The 20,444-nt window shown below is 47.1% G+C and overlaps 1 protein-coding gene across 2 annotated transcripts in view; it reads left to right on the forward strand.

The window, feature by feature from the left end:
- The window catches only part of LOC134909888 (heat shock factor protein 2-like), a 333,359-nt gene that overhangs the window by 186,552 nt on the left and 126,363 nt on the right, over positions 1 to 20,444 (forward strand). For both annotated transcript variants that reach the window (XM_063917241.1, XM_063917242.1), the window contains exon 8: positions 622 to 694. In XM_063917241.1, coding sequence (XP_063773311.1) covers positions 622 to 694 — 73 coding nt within the window. The remainder of the gene's footprint in view (positions 1 to 621; positions 695 to 20,444) is intronic.

The following is a 20,444-nucleotide window of genomic DNA, read 5'->3' on the forward strand; positions in this document are numbered from 1 at the left end:
CATGTAAGAAGCTAAAGATCTTGATGACGCATTGTTGGATAATAAATACATTGAGCTAATGGTTGATTGAGTAAGCCTATGGCTGAAATGATAGTCTGTCCAGTTATTGTAATAATAGGAACCATATTGTTCTGAGTAAAACACTTATGTATAGATAGGAGTGCTTGGCCAAGAAGAAGGCAGTCACCACCTTCCAAGTTTACAAATTTTAGAGCCAAGTTCTATATTAGTACTATAAAGTGCTACTGTAGGTTCCCACCTGAAAAGGTCATACTGTTGTGGTAGATGTACATGAACAATTTAATCAAAATGTATACTAAGAACCTAGTTATTGTAAGATTTAGATTATAAAATGTATTTTGCAGGATTCAACAGGCGTTTTAATGTCTTTGTATCAGAAGTGTTTACCTGCATCTTGGATTATGTATTTTCAGTCATAGCTATGTAGTTCTCTAGTTCTGTAAATATATTTGGAAATTATTTGGAAATTAGGTTGTGCAGGCCACATAAATTTATATGTAGAGGATGGAGATGAAGAAGCAAAAAAGAGGGAGATGTATGTTATACCTGTGTACATACTGTGAAAAAATACCCAAATTATGTGCTTGCATTGCTTTGCAGGCCACTCATGATTGACAGTACAGGAAACTACAACCAACTCTCAGTGTCCAAAACGTCGCAGACTGTTGTTCAGGTAAACTATAATTATTTAATTTTACATTAGTTTTATAATGAAAAAAACTATATTCAATTGTGTTTTTAATTATTACAGGTTGAGTATCCCTTATCCAAAATGCTTGGGATCAGAGGTATTTTGGATATCGGATTTTTTCCGTATTTTGGAATAATTGCATACCATAATGAGATATCATGGCGATGGGACCTAAATCTAAGCACAGAATGCATTTATGTTTCATATACACCTTATACACACAGCCTGAAGGTAATTTTAGCCAATATTTTTCATAAATTTGTGCATTAAACAATGTGTGTGTACATACACACAATTCATTAATGTTTCATATACACCTTATACACACAGCCTGAAGGTCATTTAATACAATATTTTTAATAACTTTGTGTATTAAACAAAGTTTGTGTACATTGAGCCATCAAAAAACAAATGTTTCACTATCTCACACTCACTCAAAAAAGTCAGTAATTCAGAATATTCCGTATTTCGGAATATTTGGATATGGGGTACTCAACCTGTACTAGATTTTGTTAAAGGACATTTCTGTGTGTCTTATCATTTACATGCTGATCCTGCAAGAACAGGAACACCAAACTGGGTGTTAAGGTAATTGCTGCCTCCTTGCTGATGAGCAAAGGAGGGGGGACACTGTTGGGTTCTGGTGCTGTTGCGAGAGCTCCTGCACTACTTTTTGTACCCATCTTCAAGAAAGTGCTTATAGCTGGTGTGGGATGTGTTCTGTGTCTACCTTTTTTCCTATTATATCGGATAAAGGAAAGTTTAGGACCACTTGGGTTTCATCTGTGACTTTCTCATACGTCCTAGCGGATGCTGGGGTCACTTCAAGAACCATGGGATATAGACGGGATCCGCAGGAGACATGGGCACTTTAAGACTTTCAAAGGGGTGTGAACTGGCTCCTCCCTCTATGCCCCTCCTCCAGACTCCAGTTTAGAATCTGTGCCCAGGCAGACTGGATGCACACCGAGGAGCTCTACTGAGTTTCTCTGAAAAGACTTTGTTTTTTATTTTCAGGGAGTACTGCTGGCAACAGTCTCCCTGCTTTGTGGGACTTAGGGGAGAGAAGTCAGACCTACTTCTGTGAGTTTCAAGGCTCTGCTTCTTTGGCTACAGGACACCATTAGTTCCTGAGGGTTTGATCACTAGGTACGCCTAGGGGCTCATTCCCAGAGCCGGCTGTCACCCCCCTTGCAGAGCCAGAAGTCAGAAGACAGGTGAGTAGAAGAAGAAAAAGAAGACTTCAGTGACGGCTTTGGGGTACCGCACAGCGATCGCGCTGAGCGCCATGCTCCCACACACAGCGGCACTACAGGGAGCAGGGCGGGGGGGGCGCGCCCTGGGCAGCATATCTGACCTCCATAATGACTGGCAAGAGTGGATATAGTGCCGGGGCACTGTCCGGACCCACGCCAGTATAATTTTTTTTTTTAAAAAGAGCGGGTCTGAAGCGCGCCATTACGGGGGGCGGAGCTTAGCCTTCAAAGCACACAGCCCGGCACCATTTCTCTTCACAAGGCTGCAGAGACGCTGGTCCTTCCTCACAGCCATTTTTGTGCATTGTTGATAAATTATAAAAGCGCTGCAGTTCTGGGGCATTACTGTGGTGTTCAGACCGGGTTGGGCGCTGGGGTGTGGGCTGGCAATAATTCCCTCTGTGTCCCTCTGACAGGCTTTACTGTGGGTCTGTCCCCTTTAGGCCAGTGTGTCTGCGTGTGTTGGGTGCACGTGTGTCGACATGTCTGAGGCGGAGGGCTCTTCCCAGGAGGAGACTATGTCAGGGGCACAAACGGCTGTGGGAGTGACCCTGTCGGCACAGCCGACACCTGACTGGGTGAATGTTTTGAATGCTCTGAATGCTAATGTGGCTCTGATAAATAAGAGATTGGATAAATTCTGAGTCTCAGAACCAGGCATGGAAGAAATCCGTAGAGGATGTGTTACAAGTCCAGACCCCCTCGGGGTCACAAAAACGTTAATTTACCCAGCTGGCAGACACAGATACCGACACGCACACTGATTCAATTGTCAACTATAGTGAAGCCAGATTAGATCCCAAACTGGCTAAGAGCATTCAGTACATTATTGTGGCAATAAAAGACGTATTACATATCACTGAGGACCCTACTGTTCCTGATACTAGGGTCTGTATGTATAAAGGAAAGAAACCTGAGGTAACGTTTCCTCCCTCTCACGAAATGAACATGCTTTGTGAAAAGGTTTGGGAAAATCCTGACAAAAAGTTTCAGATTCCCAAAAGGATTCCAGTGGCGTATCCGTTTTCCTCTGGGGTTAGGGAAAAATGGGAGTCACCCCCCGTTGTGGACAAAGCTCTATCACGGCTGTCCAAAAAGGTGGCTCTTCCGTCCCCTGACACGGCAGCCCTAAAGGATCCTCCGGATCGTAGGCAGGAAAATACATTGAAATCCATTTGTGTCACCACGGGTACGCTACTCAGACCAGCCATTGCATCTGCGTGGGTGAGTAGCGCTATCGAAAAATGGGCAGATAACTTGTCATCTGAAATAGATACCCTGGATAGGGATAGCATTCTTTTGACACTAGGTTATATCAGGGACGCTGCAGTCTACCTAAAGGAAGCTGCGAGAGATATTGGCTTCTTTGAAATCAAGGGCCAATGCCATGGCAGTCTCAGCTAGGAGAGCATTGTGGATTCATCAATGGAATGCTGATGCTGACTCTAAGAAAGCTATGGAATCTCTTCCGTATAAAGGTGGTGTATTGTTTGGTGACACGCTCGCTGATTTGGTATCTATGGCTACCGCTGGTAAGTCTTAATTTTTACCTTATGTGCCTGCACCACAAAAGAAAGCACACAACTATCAGATGCAGTCCTTTCGGCTTAATAAATACAGAAAAGGCAGAGGGTCTTCCTTCCTTGCTACTAGAGGAAAGGGAAAAGGTAAACTATCACCGTCCGTGGCCGGTTCTCAGGAGCAGAAGTCCTCCCCGGCTTCTGCCAAATCCACCGCATGATGCTGGGGCTCCTCTGTGGGAGTCCGCACCGGTGGGGTCACGTCTCAAGCTCTTCAGTCAGTTCTGGGCTCGTTCGGCCTTACCCTCACTGATTTTTCAAATCGGCCTTACCCTCACCGATTTTTCAAATTGGCCTTACCAGCTTCTCTTCCGGACAGGGAGGTAGTATGCGCCACAATACAAAAATTGTGTCACAATCAAGTCATTGTCAGGGTTCCCCCGTCACAACAGGGAGAAGGCTTTTATTCAAGCCCGAAGCCAGACTGCTCAGTCAGACCAATCCTGAACCTCAAATCCCTAAATTTCTACCTAAGAAAATTCAAACTCAAGATGGAATCTCTCCGGGCAGTGATCTCCAGTCTGGAGGAGGGGGATTTTATGGTGTCGGTAGACATAAAGGATGCCTACTTCCATGTTCCCATTTATCCTCCACATCAGGCTTACCTGAGGTTAGCAGTTCAGGATTGTCATTACCAATTTCAGACGTTGCCGTTCGGTCTGTCCACGGCTCCGAGGATTTTCACCAAAGTAGTGGCTGAAATGATGGTTCTCCTGCGCAAGCAAGGAGTCACAATTATCCCGTACTTGGACGATCTCCTGATAAAGGCGAGATCCAGGGAACAATTACTGCAGAACGTTACGCTATCCCTGACAATTCTGCAGCAACATGGTTGGCTCCTAAACTTGCCAAAATCACAGTTGGTTCCGACGAGACGGCTGTCGTTTTTGGGAATGATTCTGGACACAGAACTACAGAGAGTTTTTCTTCTAGTGGAAAAGGCTCTGGAAATTCAGAACCTGGTCAAACAAATTCTGAAACCACCAAGAGTATCGATCCATCAATGCACTCGGTTGCTGGGAAAGATGGTGGCGGCCTACGAGGCCATTCAGTTTGGCAGATTCCATGCCAGATTGTTTCAGTGGGACCTGTTGGACAAGTGGTCCGGGTCCCATCGGCACATGCACCGAAGGATAACCTTGTTTCTCTAACGTCCTAAGTGGATGCTGGGGACTCCGTCAGGACCATGGGGAATAGCGGCTCCGCAGGAGACAGGGCACAAAAATAAAGCTTTAGGATTAGGTGGTGTGTACTGGCTCCTCCCCCTATGACCCTCCTCCAAGCCTCAGTTAGGTTTTTGTGCCCGTCCGAGCAGGGTGCAATCTAGGTGGCTCTCCTAAAGAGCTGCTTAGAAAAAGTTTTTAGGTTTTTTATTTTCAGTGAGTCCTGCTGGCAACAGGCTCACTGCATCGAGGGACTTAGGGGAGAGAATTTCAACTCACTTGCGTGCAGGATGGATTGGATTCTTAGGCTACTGGACACCATTAGCTCCAGAGGGAGTTGGAACACAGGTCTCACCCTGGGGTTCGTCCCGGAGCCGCGCCGCCGACCCCCCTTACAGATGCTGAAGATTGAAGGTCCGGAAACAGGCGGCAGAAGGCTCTTCAGTCTTCATGAAGGTAGCGCACAGCACTGCAGCTGTGCGCCATTGTTGTCACACACTTCACACCAAGCGGTCACGGAGGGTGCAGGGCGCTGCTGGGGGCGCCCTGGGCAGCAATATTTAATACCTTTATGGCAAAAGAATACATCACATATAGCCATTGAGGCTATATGTATGTATTTAACCCATGCCAGATATCTAAAACTCCGGGAGAAAAGCCCGCCGAAATAGGGGGCGGGGCTTATTCTCCTCAGCACACAGCGCCATTTTCCTGCTCAGCTCCGCTGTGAGGAAGGCTCCCAGGACTCTCCCCTGCACTGCACTACAGAAACAGGGTAAAACAGAGAGGGGGGGGCATTTTTTGGCGATATTTTGATATATTTAAGCTGCTATAAGGAACAACACTTATATAAGGTTGTTCCCATATATATTATAGCGCTTGGGTGTGTGCTGGCAAACTCTCCCTCTGTCACCCCAAAGGGCTAGTGGGGTCCTGTCTTCGATAAGAACATTCCCTGTGTGTCTGCTGTGTGTCGGTACGTGTGTGTCGACATGTATGAGGACGATGTTGGTGTGGAGGCAGAGCAATTGCCGATAATGGTGATGTCACCCCCCAGGGAGTCGACACCGGAATGGATGGCTTTGTTTATGGAATTACGTGATAATGTCAGCACATTACAAAAATCAGTTGACGACATGAGACGGCCGGCAAACCAGTTAGTACCTGCCCAGGCGTCTCAGACACCGTCAGGGGCTGTAAAGCGCCCTTTACCTCAGTCGGTCGACACAGACCCAGACACAGACACTGAATCTAGTGTCGACGGTGATGAAACAAACGTATTTTCAAGTAGGGCCACACGCTATATGATCACGGCAATGAAGGAGGCTTTGCATATCTCTGATACTGCAAGTACCACAAAAAGGGGTATTATGTGGGGGGTGAAAAAACTACCTGTAGTTTTTCCTGAATCAGAGGAATTAAATGATGTATGTGATGAAGCATGGGTTAACCCAGATAGAAAAGTGCTAATTTCAAAAAAGTTATTAGCATTATACCCTTTCCCGCCAGAGGTTAGGGCGCGCTGGGAAACACCCCCTAGGGTGGATAAGGCGCTCACACGCTTATCAAAACAAGTGGCGTTACCGTCTCCTGATACGGCCGCCCTCAGGGATCCAGCTGATAGGAGACTGGAAACTACCCTAAAAAGTATATACACACATACTGGTGTTATACTGCGACCAGCCATCGCCTCAGCCTGGATGTGCAGTGCTGGGGTCGTCTGGTTGGATTCCCTGACTGAAAATATTGATACCCTGGATAGGGACAGTATTTTATTGACTATAGAGCAATTAAAGGATGCTTTCCTTTATATGCGAGATGCTCAGAGAGATATTTGCACTCTGGCATCGAGAGTAAATGCGATGTCCATATCTGCCAGAAGGAGTTTATGGACGCGACAGTGGTCAGGTGATGCGGATTCCAAACGACATATGGAAGTATTGCCGTATAAAGGGGAGGAATTATTTGGCGTCGGTCTATCGGATCTGGTGGCCACGGCAACTGCCGGAAAATCCACCTTTTTACCTCAGACCCCCTCCCAACAGAAAAAGACACCGTCTTTTCAGCCGCAGTCCTTTCGGTCCTATAAGAACAAGCGGACAAAAGGACAGTCATATCTGCCTCGGGGCAGAGGAAGGGGTAAGAGAGGGCAGCAAGCAGCCCCTGCCCAGGAACAGAAGCCCTCTCAGGGTTCTGCAAAGCCCTCAGCATGACGCTGGGGCCTTACAAGCGGACTCAGGAGCGGTGGGGGGTCGACTCAAGAATTTCAGCGCACAGTGGGCTTGCTCACAGGTGGACCCCTGGATCCTGCAGGTAGTATCTCAGGGTTACAGGTTGGAATTCGAGAAGTCTCCCCCTCGCAGGTTCCTAAAGTCTGCTTTGCCAACGTCTCCCTCAGACAGGACGACGGTATTGGAAGCCATTCACAAGCTGTTTTCTCAGCAGGTGATAGTCAAGGTACCCCTCCTACAACAGGGAAAGGGGTATTACTCCACGCTATTTGTGGTACCGAAGCCGGACGGCTCGGTAAGACCTATTCTAAATCTGAAATCTTTGAACCTGTACATACAAAAATTCAAGTTCAAGATGGAGTCACTCAGAGCAGTGATAGCGAATCTGGAAGAAGGGGACTTTATGGTGTCCCTGGACATAAAGGATGCTTACATGCATGTCCCAATTTGCCCTTCACATCAAGGGTACCTCAGGTTCGTGGTGCAAAACTGTCATTATCAGTTTCAGACGCTGCCGTTTGGATTGTCCACGGCACCTCGGGTCTTTACCAAGGTAATGGCCGAAATGATGATTCTTCTGCGAAGAAGAGGCGTATTAATTATCCCTTACTTGGACGATCTCCTGATAAGGGCAAGGTCCAGAGAACAGCTGGAGGACGGAGTAGCACTAACCCGACTAGTGCTGCAACAACACGGGTGGATTCTGAATTTTCCAAAATCTCAGTTGACCCCGACGACACGTCTGCTGTTCCTGGGAATGATTCTGGACACGGTTCAGAAAAAGGTGTTTCTTCCGGAGGAGAAAGCCAGGGAGTTATCCGAACTTGTCAGGAACCTCCTAAAACCAGGGAAAGTGTCTGTGCATCAATGCACAAGAGTCCTGGGAAAGATGGTGGCTTCTTACGAAGCGATTCCATTCGGCAGATTCCACGCACGAACTTTTCAGTGGGATCTGCTGGACAAATGGTCCGGATCACATCTGCAGATGCATCAGCGGATAACCTTATCGCCACGGACAAGGGTGTCTCTTCTGTGGTGGTTGCAGAGTGCTCATCTGTTAGAGGGCCGCAGATTCGGCATACAGGACTGGGTCCTGGTGACCACGGATGCCAGTCTGAGAGGCTGGGGAGCGGTCACACAGGGAAGAAACTTCCAGGGAGTATGGTCAAGCCTGGAGATGTCTCTTCACATAAATATACTGGAGCTAAGAGCGATTTACAATGCTCTAAGCCTGGCAAAACCCCTGCTTCAGGGTCAGCCGGTGTTGATCCAGTCGGACAACATCACGGCAGTCGCCCACGTAAACAGACAGGGTGGCACAAGAAGCAGGACAGCAATGGCAGAAGCTGCAAGGATTCTTCGCTGGGCGGAAGATCATGTGATAGCACTGTCAGCAGTATTAATTCCGGGAGTGGACAACTGGGAAGCAGACTTCCTCAGCAGACACGATCTACACCCGGGAGAGTGGGGACTTCATCCAGAAGTCTTCCACATGATTGTGAACCGTTGGGAAAAACCAATGGTGGATATGATGGCGTCCCGCCTCAACAAAAAACTGGACAGGTATTGCGCCAGGTCAAGAGACCCTCAGGCAATAGCTGTGGACGCTCTGGTAACACCGTGGGTGTTCCAGTCAGTGTATGTGTTCCCTCCTCTGCCTCTCATACCAAAAGTACTGAGAATTATACGGCAAAAGGGAGTAAGAACGATACTAGTGGCTCCGGATTGGCCAAGAAGAACTTGGTACCCGGAACTTCAAGAGATGCTCACGGAGGATCCGTGGCCTCTACTGTTAAGACGGGACCTGCTTCAGCAGGGACCGTGTCTATTCCAAGTCTTACCGCGGCTGCGTTTGACGGCATGGCGGTTGAACGCCGAATTCTAAGGGAAAAAGGCATTCCGGAAGAGGTCATTCCTACACTGGTAAAAGCCAGGAAGGAGGTGACTGCACAACATTATCACCGCATTTGGTGGAAATATGTTGCGTGGTGTGAGGCCAGGAAAGCCCCCACGGAGGAATTTCAACTGGGTCGATTCCTACATTTCCTGCAAACAGGATTGTCTATGGGCCTCAAATTGGGGTCCATTAAGGTTCAAATTTCGGCCCTGTCGATTTTCTTCCAGAAAGAATTGGCTTCAGTTCCTGAAGTCCAGACTTTTGTAAAAGGAGTACTACATATACAGCCCCCGGTTGTGCCCCCAGTGGCACCGTGGGATCTTAATGTAGTCTTGGATTTTCTCAAATCCCATTGGTTTGAGCCGCTCAAATCGGTGGAGTTGAAGTATCTTACATGGAAAGTAACCATGCTACTGGCCCTGGCTTCAGCCAGGAGAGTATCAGACTTGTCGGCTTTATCATATAAGAGCCCATATCTGATTTTCCATACGGACAGGGCAGAACTGCGGACGCGTCCTCATTTTCTGCCTAAGGTGGTGTCAGCGTTTCACCTGAACCAGCCTATTGTGGTGCCTGCGGCTACTAACGATTTGGAGGATTCCAAGTTGTTGGACGTGGTCCGGGCATTGAAAATATATATTTCAAGAACGGCGGGAGTCAGAAAGTCTGACTCACTGTTTATATTGTATGCACCCAACAAGATGGGTGCTCCTGCTTCTAAGCAGACGATTGCTCATTGGATTTGTAGCACAATTCAACTTGCACATTCTGTGGCAGGCTTGCCACAACCTAAATCTGTCAAGGCCCATTCCACAAGGAAAGTGGGCTCATCCTGGGCGGCTGCCCGGGGGGTCTCGGCATTACAACTCTGCCGAGCTGCTACTTGGTCAGGGGCAAACACGTTTGCAAAATTCTACAAATTTGATACCCTGGCTGAGGAGGACCTTGAGTTCTTTCATTCGGTGCTGCAGAGTCATCCGCACTCTCCCGCCCGTTTGGGAGCTTTGGTATAATCCCCATGAACCTGACGGAGTCCCCAGCATCCACTTAGGACGTTAGAGAAAATAAGAATTTACTTACCGATAATTCTATTTCTCGTAGTCCGTAGTGGATGCTGGGCGCCCATCCCAAGTGCGGATTGTCTGCAATACTTGTACATAGTTATTGTTACAAACAAATTCGGGTTGTTATTGTTGTGAGCCGTCTGTTCAGAGGCTCCTACGTTTGTCATACTGTTAACTGGGTTCAGATCACAAGTTATACGGTGTGATTGGTGTGGCTGGTATGAGTCTTACCCGGGATTCAATATCCTTCCTTATTGTGTACGCTCGTCCGGGCACAGTATCCTAACTGAGGCTTGGAGGAGGGTCATAGGGGGAGGAGCCAGTACACACCACCTAATCCTAAAGCTTTATTTTTGTGCCCTGTCTCCTGCGGAGCCGCTATTCCCCATGGTCCTGACGGAGTCCCCAGCATCCACTACGGACTACGAGAAATAGAATTATCGGTAAGTAAATTCTTATTTTTCCAAGACCAGAATCTCACTACTGTGGTGGCTGCACAGCTCTCACCTTCTAGAGGGACGCAGGTTCGGGATCCAGTACTGGATCTTAGTGAGCACGGATGCGAGTCTCCGAGGCTGGGGAGCAGTCACACAGGGAGAAAGCTTCCAGGGAAGATGGTCAAGCCAGGAAATGTGTCTACACATAAACGTTCTGGAGTTAAGGGCCACTCACAACGGCCTTCGGCAAGCGGAACATCTTCTTCGCAATCAGTCCGTCTTGATTCAGTTGGACAATATAACAGCAGTAGCGTACATAAACCGCCAGGGCGGAACAAAGAGCAGAGCGGCTATGGCAGAGGCCACAAAGGTTCTCCGTTGGGCGGAAAGGCATACAAGCGCTTTGTCAGCGATCTTCATTCCAGGAGTTGACAACTGGGAAGCAGACTTCCTCAGCAGACACGATCTCCATCCAGGAGAGTGGGGTCTTCATCAAGAGGTCTTTGCAGAAGTGACAAGTCTTTGGGGAATTCCTCAAATAGACATGATGGCGTCTCACCTCAACAAGAAACTTCAGAGATATTGTTCCAGGTCGAGAGACCCTTAAGTAATAGCAGTGGACGCCATAGTGACACCGTAGGTGTTTCAGTCGGTGTACGTCTTTCCTCCGCTTCCACTCATTCCAAAAGTGATAAAGATCATAAGAAGAACAAAGGTTCAAGCGATCCTTATTGTTCCAGACTGGCTAAGGAGGGCTTGGTATCCAGATCTTCAGGAATTACTCATAGGAGATCCCTGGCCTCTTCCTCTGAGGGAGGATCTGTTACAGCAGGGGCCGTGCGTGTTCCAAGACTTACTGCAACTTCGTTTGACGGCTTGGAGGTTGAACACCGGATCCTAGCCCGAAAGGGTATTCCCCAGGAAGTCATACCCACTCTTATTCAGGCTAGGAAAGGAGTAACGTCTAAACATTACCACCGTATTTGGAGAAAATATGTGTCTTGGTGTGAATCCAAGAAGGCTCGTATGGAAGAATTTCAGCTAGGACGTTTTCTCCATTTTCTACAAGCCGGTGTGGATGGCGGGCCTAAAGTTGGGCTCCATTAAAGTACAAATTTCAGCCTTATTGGTTTTCTTCCAAAAATAATTGGCCTCCCTTCCAGAAGTTCAGACTTTTGTGAAAGGCGTGTTGCACATCCAACCTCCCTTTGTGCCCCTTGTGGCACCGTGGGATCTTAACGTGGTGTTGCAATTCCCTCAATCTCATTGGTTTGAACCTTTACAAAAGGTGGAGTTGGAATTCCTCACTTGGAAAGTGGTTATGCTGTTGGCCTTGGCATCCGCCTGGCGGGTGTCTGAATTGGCGGCCTTGTCTCACAAGAGCCCTTTTTTGATCTTCCATGAAGATAGAGCAGAGTTGAGGACTCGTCAGCAGTTTCTGCCGAAAATGGTTTCGTCGTTCCACTTGAACCAACCTATTGTGGTGCCAGTGGCTACTGACGCCTTGTTGGAATCGAAGTTTCTCGACGTAGTCAGAGCTTTGAAAATTTATGTGGCCAGAACGGCTCAGTTTAGGAAAACGGAGGCTCTGTTTGTCCTGTGTGCTCACAACAAAATTGGGGCTCCTGCTTCCAAGCAGACTATTGCGCGCTGGATCTGTCATACGATTCAGCAGGCTCATTCTACGGCTGGATTGCCGTTACCGAAATCGGTGAATGCCCATTCTACCAGAAAGGTGGGCTCGTCCTGGGCGGCTGCCCGGGGGGTATCGGCTTTACAACTTTGCTGAGCGGCTACTTGGTCGGGTTCAAACACCTTTGCGAAGTTCTACAAGTTTGATACCCTGGCTGATGAGGCGCTCATGTTTGGTCAATCGGTGCTGCAGAGTCATCCGCACTCTCACGCCCGTTCTAGAGCTATGGTATAAACCCCATGGTTCTTGAAGTGACCCCAGCATCCTCTAGGACGTATGAGAAAATAGGATTTTAATACCTACCGGTAAATCCTTTTCTCTTAGTCCGTAGAGGATGCTGGGCGCCCGTCCCAGTGCGTACTGTATCTGCAGTTATTAGTTGTGGTTAAACACATGTTGTGTTACGTTTATAGTCAGCCTGTTGCTGATGTTGTTCATGCTGCTGACTTGCGTTGTGTTGAATGCCATGTTGTACGGCGTGCTTGAGGTGTGAGCTGATATGTATCTCAGCTTAGTTTAACAATAAATCCTTTTCCTCGAAATGTCCGTCTCCCTGGGCACAGTTCCTATAACTGGAGTCTGGAGGAGGGGCATAGAGGGAGGAGCCAGTTCACTCCCCTTTGAAAGTCTTAAAGTGCCCATGTCTCCAGCGGATCCCGTCTATACCCCATGGTTCTTGAAGTTACCCCAGCATCCTCTACGGACTAAGAGAAAAGGATTTACCGGTAGGTATTAAAATGCTATTTTTTATACTTGTGTTAAATGTCATGTAAAGTTGCCAAGTGGACAATGAGGACTCCTCTGATCTTGTAAAACTAAGCTGGTCTAAAGATCTAGCACAGTTTATTTTAGATCTCACAAGGTAAATGCAAAAAAGCTGTTGCTATTTGTTTCCATCTTATTCACAATTAAAATTGTAATGTGCAGTGGGGAACTAATTAAAGCCAAGTTTCAGGTTACAGATTGTTTGTCCCTTACCAAAGAGTAATATGGATAAATGTTAAATTCCACATAGGGTGTAGGGTGGACACCTCTATAGCGCAATTGTTTAAGGCCATCATTATTTCTATTCTGAATTCCACAGCTCTTAAGGATGGTATGGACTCAAGAAATTTGAAGCCATTATTAAATGTAGTTTTGTAGTGGCGAAGACTACTTTGAGACACATTTCTAAACCCTGGTGGAACAGTGGGAGGCATCTGGGGAATGCAGCTCTGGATGTTGGAGAAACTGGGGCCGGAACTTCAACTTCACTGGTCTCCTCTCTGAAACATCTTGCTTAAAGCTTGGAAGTGCGTTGGCTGCTTATGAAAAGCATGAAAGTGATTTGCCACACAGAACTTGCATGGCAAAAAGGGCAATTATTCTAGAAAAATATTAGCTGCACTGTCAACATCATTAGTAGTCTAAAGGGCTAGAATTATTATACATTTTATTACATGTAAAGAACACAAAACTAAATAAAATAAAACCCAGGCTAGACAATTGGAATCTAAGTACCTCTCTGTAGCTGAATACAGTCTAATTAAAGTACAATATCTGTTTCTGGTATAATGGCGTCACAAATATAAGCTCCTTGCTGTGATAAAGAAAGATATGAACAAACTGTATTTATTGCTGTTGGAAGACACAGCAGTACATATAAAGGGACGTGTTTCATATGCATCTTATAGTCAGAGGAACATGTCCTACACTGGGTAGAGCAGATTAAGTTTTTATTTATTTCCAAGATCAATACTTGCACTCCGCTGTCCCGAATGGGTAGTACACCCAGGAATCCGAAGCTCCATTGTTTTCTGAATGGCATTGTCTCCAGCATGTGGCAGAGCCGATTAGAGCTGGCTTGTATGTTAAGCTGTGGAAGCAGCAGCCATCTGACTCTTACTGGTCTGGATACTGAGCTGCGTTTTAGGATAGGACTTGGTATAGAAGTGAGTGATGGTATGGTAGTTCAGACTGAGCTATATGAGCAGCAGTCATCTGTCTGCACATGTCTAAGTGACAAGCTACGCCTGCAGCATTTGTAACTGTATTGAGGTGAAGATGTAGTAGTGCAGTAAAGTATTGTGATGTGTATTCCACAGCTAAAGGAGCTGTAGGTCTCTATGAACAATAGCTCAATGCGTGTTTGTGCATGAAGGCACCTTCGTTAGCAGCATACTTTCCAGCATACTAGAGTCTCCATATATAGGAGAAACTTTCAAGTGATTATCTGATCAATTAATTAAACTCCGATCAGTTACTATAAGGTGTTTACCTAGTCACATTACAAACTTAGTAATAAGGTTTGAAACCTTATTCCAATATGAGACTTCTAAATGTAATTACTTAGTTGAGATCTCTAAGTAGCATGGAACTGGATGAGTACAAGGCTGCTTACTTACATATACCAATTTCAGGAGGTCCACAATGCATGGTAAACTTTGTGATTCAGTCCCACCATTCCAGATCCCAAAAAGGGTTCTGGTTGCTTTTCCCTTCCCTGAGGAAGATAGGTAAAAATGGGAAACCCACCCTTTGTTGACGCATCTGTCTCCAGACTGTCAAAAAAGGTGGTTTTACCTGTCCTTGGATCTACTGCGTTAAAAGAACCGGCTTATTGGAAGATTGACACTACGCTCAAATCCGTTTACACTGCTTCAGGAGTGGCATTAAGGCCCACTATTGCCTGTGCCATGGATTTCTAAAGCCATAGTAAAGTGGTCAGGCACATTACTAGAGGATTTAGATACAATTTATAGAAGTGACATTGAATTGTCTTTACGTAACATACAGGATTCTGCGGGGTTCATGGTGGAATCCATGAATGGCCTGGGTTCGCTGACTGCATGGATATCTTGCATGTCTGTCTCAGCTCGCAGGGGACACTGGCTACGCCAATGGTCTGCAGACGTGGAATCCAGGAGAAGTGTGGAGAACCTACCCTACACAGGTCAGGCTCTATTTGAGGAAGTGTTGGATGCATGGATTTCCATGGCAACCGCGGGTAAGTTACCTTTCCTTCCCTCTGCTACACCTTCTTCGAAGAAACCATTTTCTTCAGCTGTGCCGCAGTCCTTTCGGACAGTTAAGGCAAAAAAGTCCAAGCCTCCTACCACTTTCTTAGAGGTCCATATCTGGACGATCTGCTGATACAGGCATCATCCAGGGAGACAACGTTGCAGTCCATTGTTCTCACGACTCGTCTGCTCAGGTAACATGGTTGTATCCTGCACCTTCCAAAATCACATTTGGAGTCGACCATGAGGTTGTCTTTTCTGGGAATGATCCTCGACACGTAAGTGCAGAGGGTGTTTCTCCCGGAGGAGAAAGCGTTGGTGATACAAACTATGGTCCGGGATGTCCTGAAGCCACCCCAGGTTTCGGTTCATCAGTGCATTCGCCTTCTGGGGAAGATGGTGGCCTCTTACAAGGCTCTACAGTATGGAAGGTTTCATGCTCGGTCCTTCCAACTGGATCTCCTGGACAAGTGGTCAGAATCTCATCTGCACATGCACCAGAGAATAGGTATGTCGCCGAAAGCCAGTATTTCACTCCTCTGGTGACTGCAACTACCTCACCTTCTGGAGAGCCGCAGGTTCGGGATTCAGGACTGGATCCTTCTAACCACGAATGCAAGCCACCGGGGCTGCGGCGCAGTCACTCAGGGGGAAAGCTTCCAAGGACGGTAGTCAAGCCTGGAATCCAGCCTTCCAATAAACATTCTGGAACTAAGAGCCGTCTTCAACGGTCTTCTCCAAGCGGCCCATCTTCTGCGAGATCAAGCCATTCAAGTGCAGTCGGACCATGTAATGACGATGGCTTACATAAACTGACAGAGCGGAACGAAGAGCAGAGCTGCAATGTCAGAGGTAACAAGAATCATCCTCTGGGCAGAAAATCGCGCGTTGGCGCTGTCCGTAATCTTCATTCCGGGAGTAGACAACTGGGAAGCGGACCCTCAAGCCATGGCGGAGGACGCCCTAGTTACTCCATGGGTGTTCCAGTCGATGTACGTGTTTCCTCCACTTCCACTCATTCCAAGAGTTCTAAAACTCATAAGGAGAACAAGAGTTCAGGCAATCCTCGTTTCTCCGGACTGGCCAAGAAGGGCTTGGTATGCGGATCTTCTGGATCTACTGCTAGAAGAGCCGAGGCCTATTCCTCTTCGGGGAGGTCCTGCTGCAGCAGGGGCCGTTCGCTTATCAAGACTTTTACTGCAGCTACGTTTGACGGCATGGAGGTTGAACGCCAGATATTAGCTCGGAAGGGCATTCCGAACTTGGTTATTCCTACCCTGATACAGACTAGGAAAGAAGTAACGTCTAAACATTACCTTTGTATTTGGAAAGATTATGTATCTTTGTGTGAGTCCAAGAAGTTTCCTACGGTGGAGTTTCAACTGGGACGGTTTCTCCTCTTCCTGCAAGCAGGTGTTGGATATGGGCCTGAGGTTGGGATCTGTAAAGGTCCAGATTTCGTCCCTATCCATTTTCTTCCAGAAGTGGATAACTCATACTGGAATTGCACATTTTTTTATTTTTGCTGGCTGCATTCGCAACCACCATTTACTCCTTCCCTTGGGCCTTGTGTTGCATAAACCATCTGTTTTTCGAACTCTTTATACACTGGAGTTTAGGGGATTTTTTTTTAACAAAGACACATCTGCACAATTGATATTTTATGATATTGCAGCAACTTTTCCATTCAAATCAGGACATATTACCACTAGACCAGAATCCATCAATGATGGAAGAGGGATCTATTAAGCATTAAAGCCTTAAAAATCTAGGTCACAAACATACTAGAAAACATCTTGATTTTCATGTTCTACTAGATTCTTCATTGGACCATGGGCAAGGTGTTTTGGCTGAGCAGCTGTGTCAGGGAGCCTCTTAATTCTTGGAGCATACTTTTACCATTTTATACAAATCAGTGTTTCTTTTTCCTACTTCATAGCAGCCACACAATGGGTTAATGTCCCATTCTCCCAGTGTAGACAGGAGGTTTTTTTCTTTCTGTCTTTTTTTTTTTCCTGTCTCTCACGTTAGACAGCAGTAGGTTTGTTATTTTTGGGGCTTACCTCTGCCGTGGATCCGCATATGCTGTAGTCAGGTCGCTCTCATCAGAGCTAGGAGCTGGCAGTTCTACCTTGAAGCTCTGTCCGGTGGTTAAGCGGGAGCTGGCGGTGCCTACAAGCTCGCATTTTCAAAGGCTTACTGATGATCGACGGAGGGTTGAGCAAGCGGTCACTGCTGTAGCCTCTAGTTTGTGTATAATGAGGAATTTATGCCGGGATTTAAGAGATCTAGATCACAGTCCAGCCTGGATTACGATTATGATATATTGTCTCCAGGATTTATTTTGCAGGAGGATTATGATGAGGATTCCAGTGTGGAGTCTGGAGAATTACAGGAGGATGATAGATCTTGTAACACTGAATTGGTGGATATTATGCTGAAAAATATTTACAAAACCATAAGGAGACGGTTCAAGAGAATGAACAAGATTTGCTATTTGAAGATAGGTATAGTAAAGCTAGATCTTTTCCTGTGCGTAAAGTGGTGAAAGATATTGTGCGTAAAAATGGCAGCAGTTCGATAAGAGGATCGGTAGTGTTTAAAAGGATTAATCATATGTATACCATTGTTGATGAAGAATTTGCCTGGTGTGATATCCCAAAGCTTCACGCAGCAGTTGCGGTGGTAACAACAAGAACTACGATTCCGTTAGAGGATGGTGCTATATTGAATGATCCTATGGATAAAAAAAAGATGGCGAGTGCGTTATAGAAATTGCACATTGCTACGTCTATTTCCTTGAAGTCTGTGGTGGCTATAGCTGTTACGATCCTGAGCCCTGAGCACCAAGACGGAATGCTGGGATTGGGAAATGGGAAGGAAATAGCCCCTAGCACCCTACCTCCGTTGTCTTACCCGTGTTATCAATTCACGCCTGAACGACTATGGTTTCTTGGGCCCATGGCAGCTGCGTTTGATGGGCGGATTAGGTCTGCCCAACTCCGATGCCCCCTCAGGTCTTAAAGAGAGACAAGGCGTGAACTGAGACAGGGTAATAACAAGGGGACCTCTAAATGAAACAACCACGCTAGGGGCTATAAACTACCTAAAAACTAAACGTATGTGCGGCACGCCGCCAAAGGAAAAGAACTACAAAGAAACCACTGTCCACTCCCCTACACGGCACCGCCGAGTTCCGGGGAGGACAGTGAAAGCGGAAACCTCCGCAAATGCACCAATTCGCAGTAAAGTAAACACTAAGCGGCATAGGCCGCAACATGCGGCAGCAGCCGCTACTCACGAAACCGGGCGAGAACCCCAGATGACAAACAGGTTTGTAAGGACTAGAAGGATTCCCAGGACCGGCTTCGGACCTCCAAAGTACCAAAGGGCAGGGAGCAAGATCCACCAAACACGGCTGACAGGAACAGAGTTCTGCAAGGCAGGAACAGCATACAAGAAGCTATCACCGGCGGGGCTGCAGTGTCCTGGCTCACATAAAAAGGCCCTGCTGGCCAATAACAGGAGGGCCAGCAGGACCAGCCCCCAGACCCTAATTACTAGTTGCCGTGCAGCTGCCCTGCTGCACGAGCAACCTAATTAACTATTCTTAGCAACGGGGAACGCAGTCCACCTGTGGCATCCCCGTTGCTATGCACCCGGCGGCCCTGCACGCACGGCGTCCTGCGTTGCCAGGGACCCGGCGGCTATCGTGCGCACGGCGTCCTGGCGTTGCTAGGCGCCGTGCGCGGGACAGGGAAGGAGAGAGGCGCGGCGGCCGTGACCGCTGCTCAGTCAAAGCACGGCCGAAGACCGCCGCGCCTAACAGTACCCCCCCCCCCTTGAGGAGGGGTTAAAGAACCCTTAGAGCCAGGTTTCTGAGGAAACTCCTGAAAGAAAATCCTCTTCAGCTTGGGAGCATGTAAATCTTTATCCAACACCCAAGATCTTTCTTCAGGGCCATAACCTTTCCAGTGGACCAAAAAATAGAGCCGACCCCGAGAAAGCTTAGAATCTAAAACCTTCTCCACCAAGAACTCTTGTTGCCCCTGAACATCCACCGGAGATCTACCCTGGGAAGTCCTCCGAGGAAATCTCCTGGAAGAAAAATACTGTTTCAAAAGAGAACAGTGAAAAGTATTGCTAATTTTGAGAGATCTCGGCAAGCGTAGCCGAAAAGCAACTGGGTTGACCTTCTTAATTATAAGGAATGGTCCAATAAATTTGGGTCCCAATCTAGCCGAAGGTTGTCGGAGCTTGATGTTGCGAGTTGACAACCATACCTTATCTCCCACCTTAAAAGTGCAAGGACGTCAGAGCCTATCAGAAAATTTCTTTTCTCGGAAGGCAGCTTTTCTCAAGGCAAGGTGCACCTTTCTCCAAATTGTTCTGAGATGGGAGGTTAAGGTCAACGAGGAGACTGGAGAATGAGGAAAAAAAGAGTTGGCTCTAGGATGAAAGCCAAAGACTGAAAAGAATGGGGACTCCTTGGTGGAAGAATGACAAGAGTTATTATAAGCAAATTCGGCTAACGGAAGAAATTCAGACCAATCATTCTGGAGTTTGGCCGAATACAACCGTAACTACTGTTTTATTGACTGGTTAACTCGTTCGGTTTGTCCGTTAGATTGTGGATGGTACCCAGATGTTAAAGAGAGTTTCATATTTAATGAGGCACAAAAACGTTTCCAGAGACGAGCAATGAATTGCGGACCTTGATCAGAGACAATATCCCTGGGCAACCCATGGAGCCTGAACACATGACTGAGAAACAAGACTGCCAACCCTTGAGCAGAGGGTAATCGGGGAAGAGCAATGAAATGAGCCATCTTACTAAAACGATCTACTACCACCCAAATGACTCGAAATCCGGCTGAAAGAGGAAGGTCCGCCACGAAATCCATGGATATATGTGACCACGGCCTGAGAGGAACGGCTAAAGGTACGAGTTGCCCGATCGGCAATGAACGAGGAACCTTATGCCGTGCACAAACCTGACAGGAATGGACAAATTCCCTTACATCTTTAGAAAGACTAGGCTACCACACCGAGCGAGAGACTAACTCCAAGGTCTTAGTGATACCTGGATGACCAGAGACTTTGTTGTCATGAAACTCAGCTAAAACAGTGCCTCTCAGAAATTCAGGGACAAAGAGACGATCAGCAGGAGTCGGTTTAGGAGCCTGCTGTTGAAGCTGGACTGAGTAAATAAATCCTGTGTGAGGCCTGCCCGGATGACAGATGATGGAACTATGGGGGTAGTAGCAGGATGGTTATTGTGAACCGGAAGAAAACAACGTGACAGGGCATCAGCTTTAGTATTTTTGGAACCGGGCCTGAAGGTGATAATAAACCTGAAACGAGTAAAAAACAAAGCCCAACGTGCCTGCCGAGCATTAAGCCGTTTAGCTG

Source organism: Pseudophryne corroboree, chromosome 4, assembly GCF_028390025.1.
Source record: "Pseudophryne corroboree isolate aPseCor3 chromosome 4, aPseCor3.hap2, whole genome shotgun sequence".
In the NCBI taxonomy this organism is placed as follows: Eukaryota; Metazoa; Chordata; class Amphibia; order Anura; family Myobatrachidae; genus Pseudophryne; species Pseudophryne corroboree.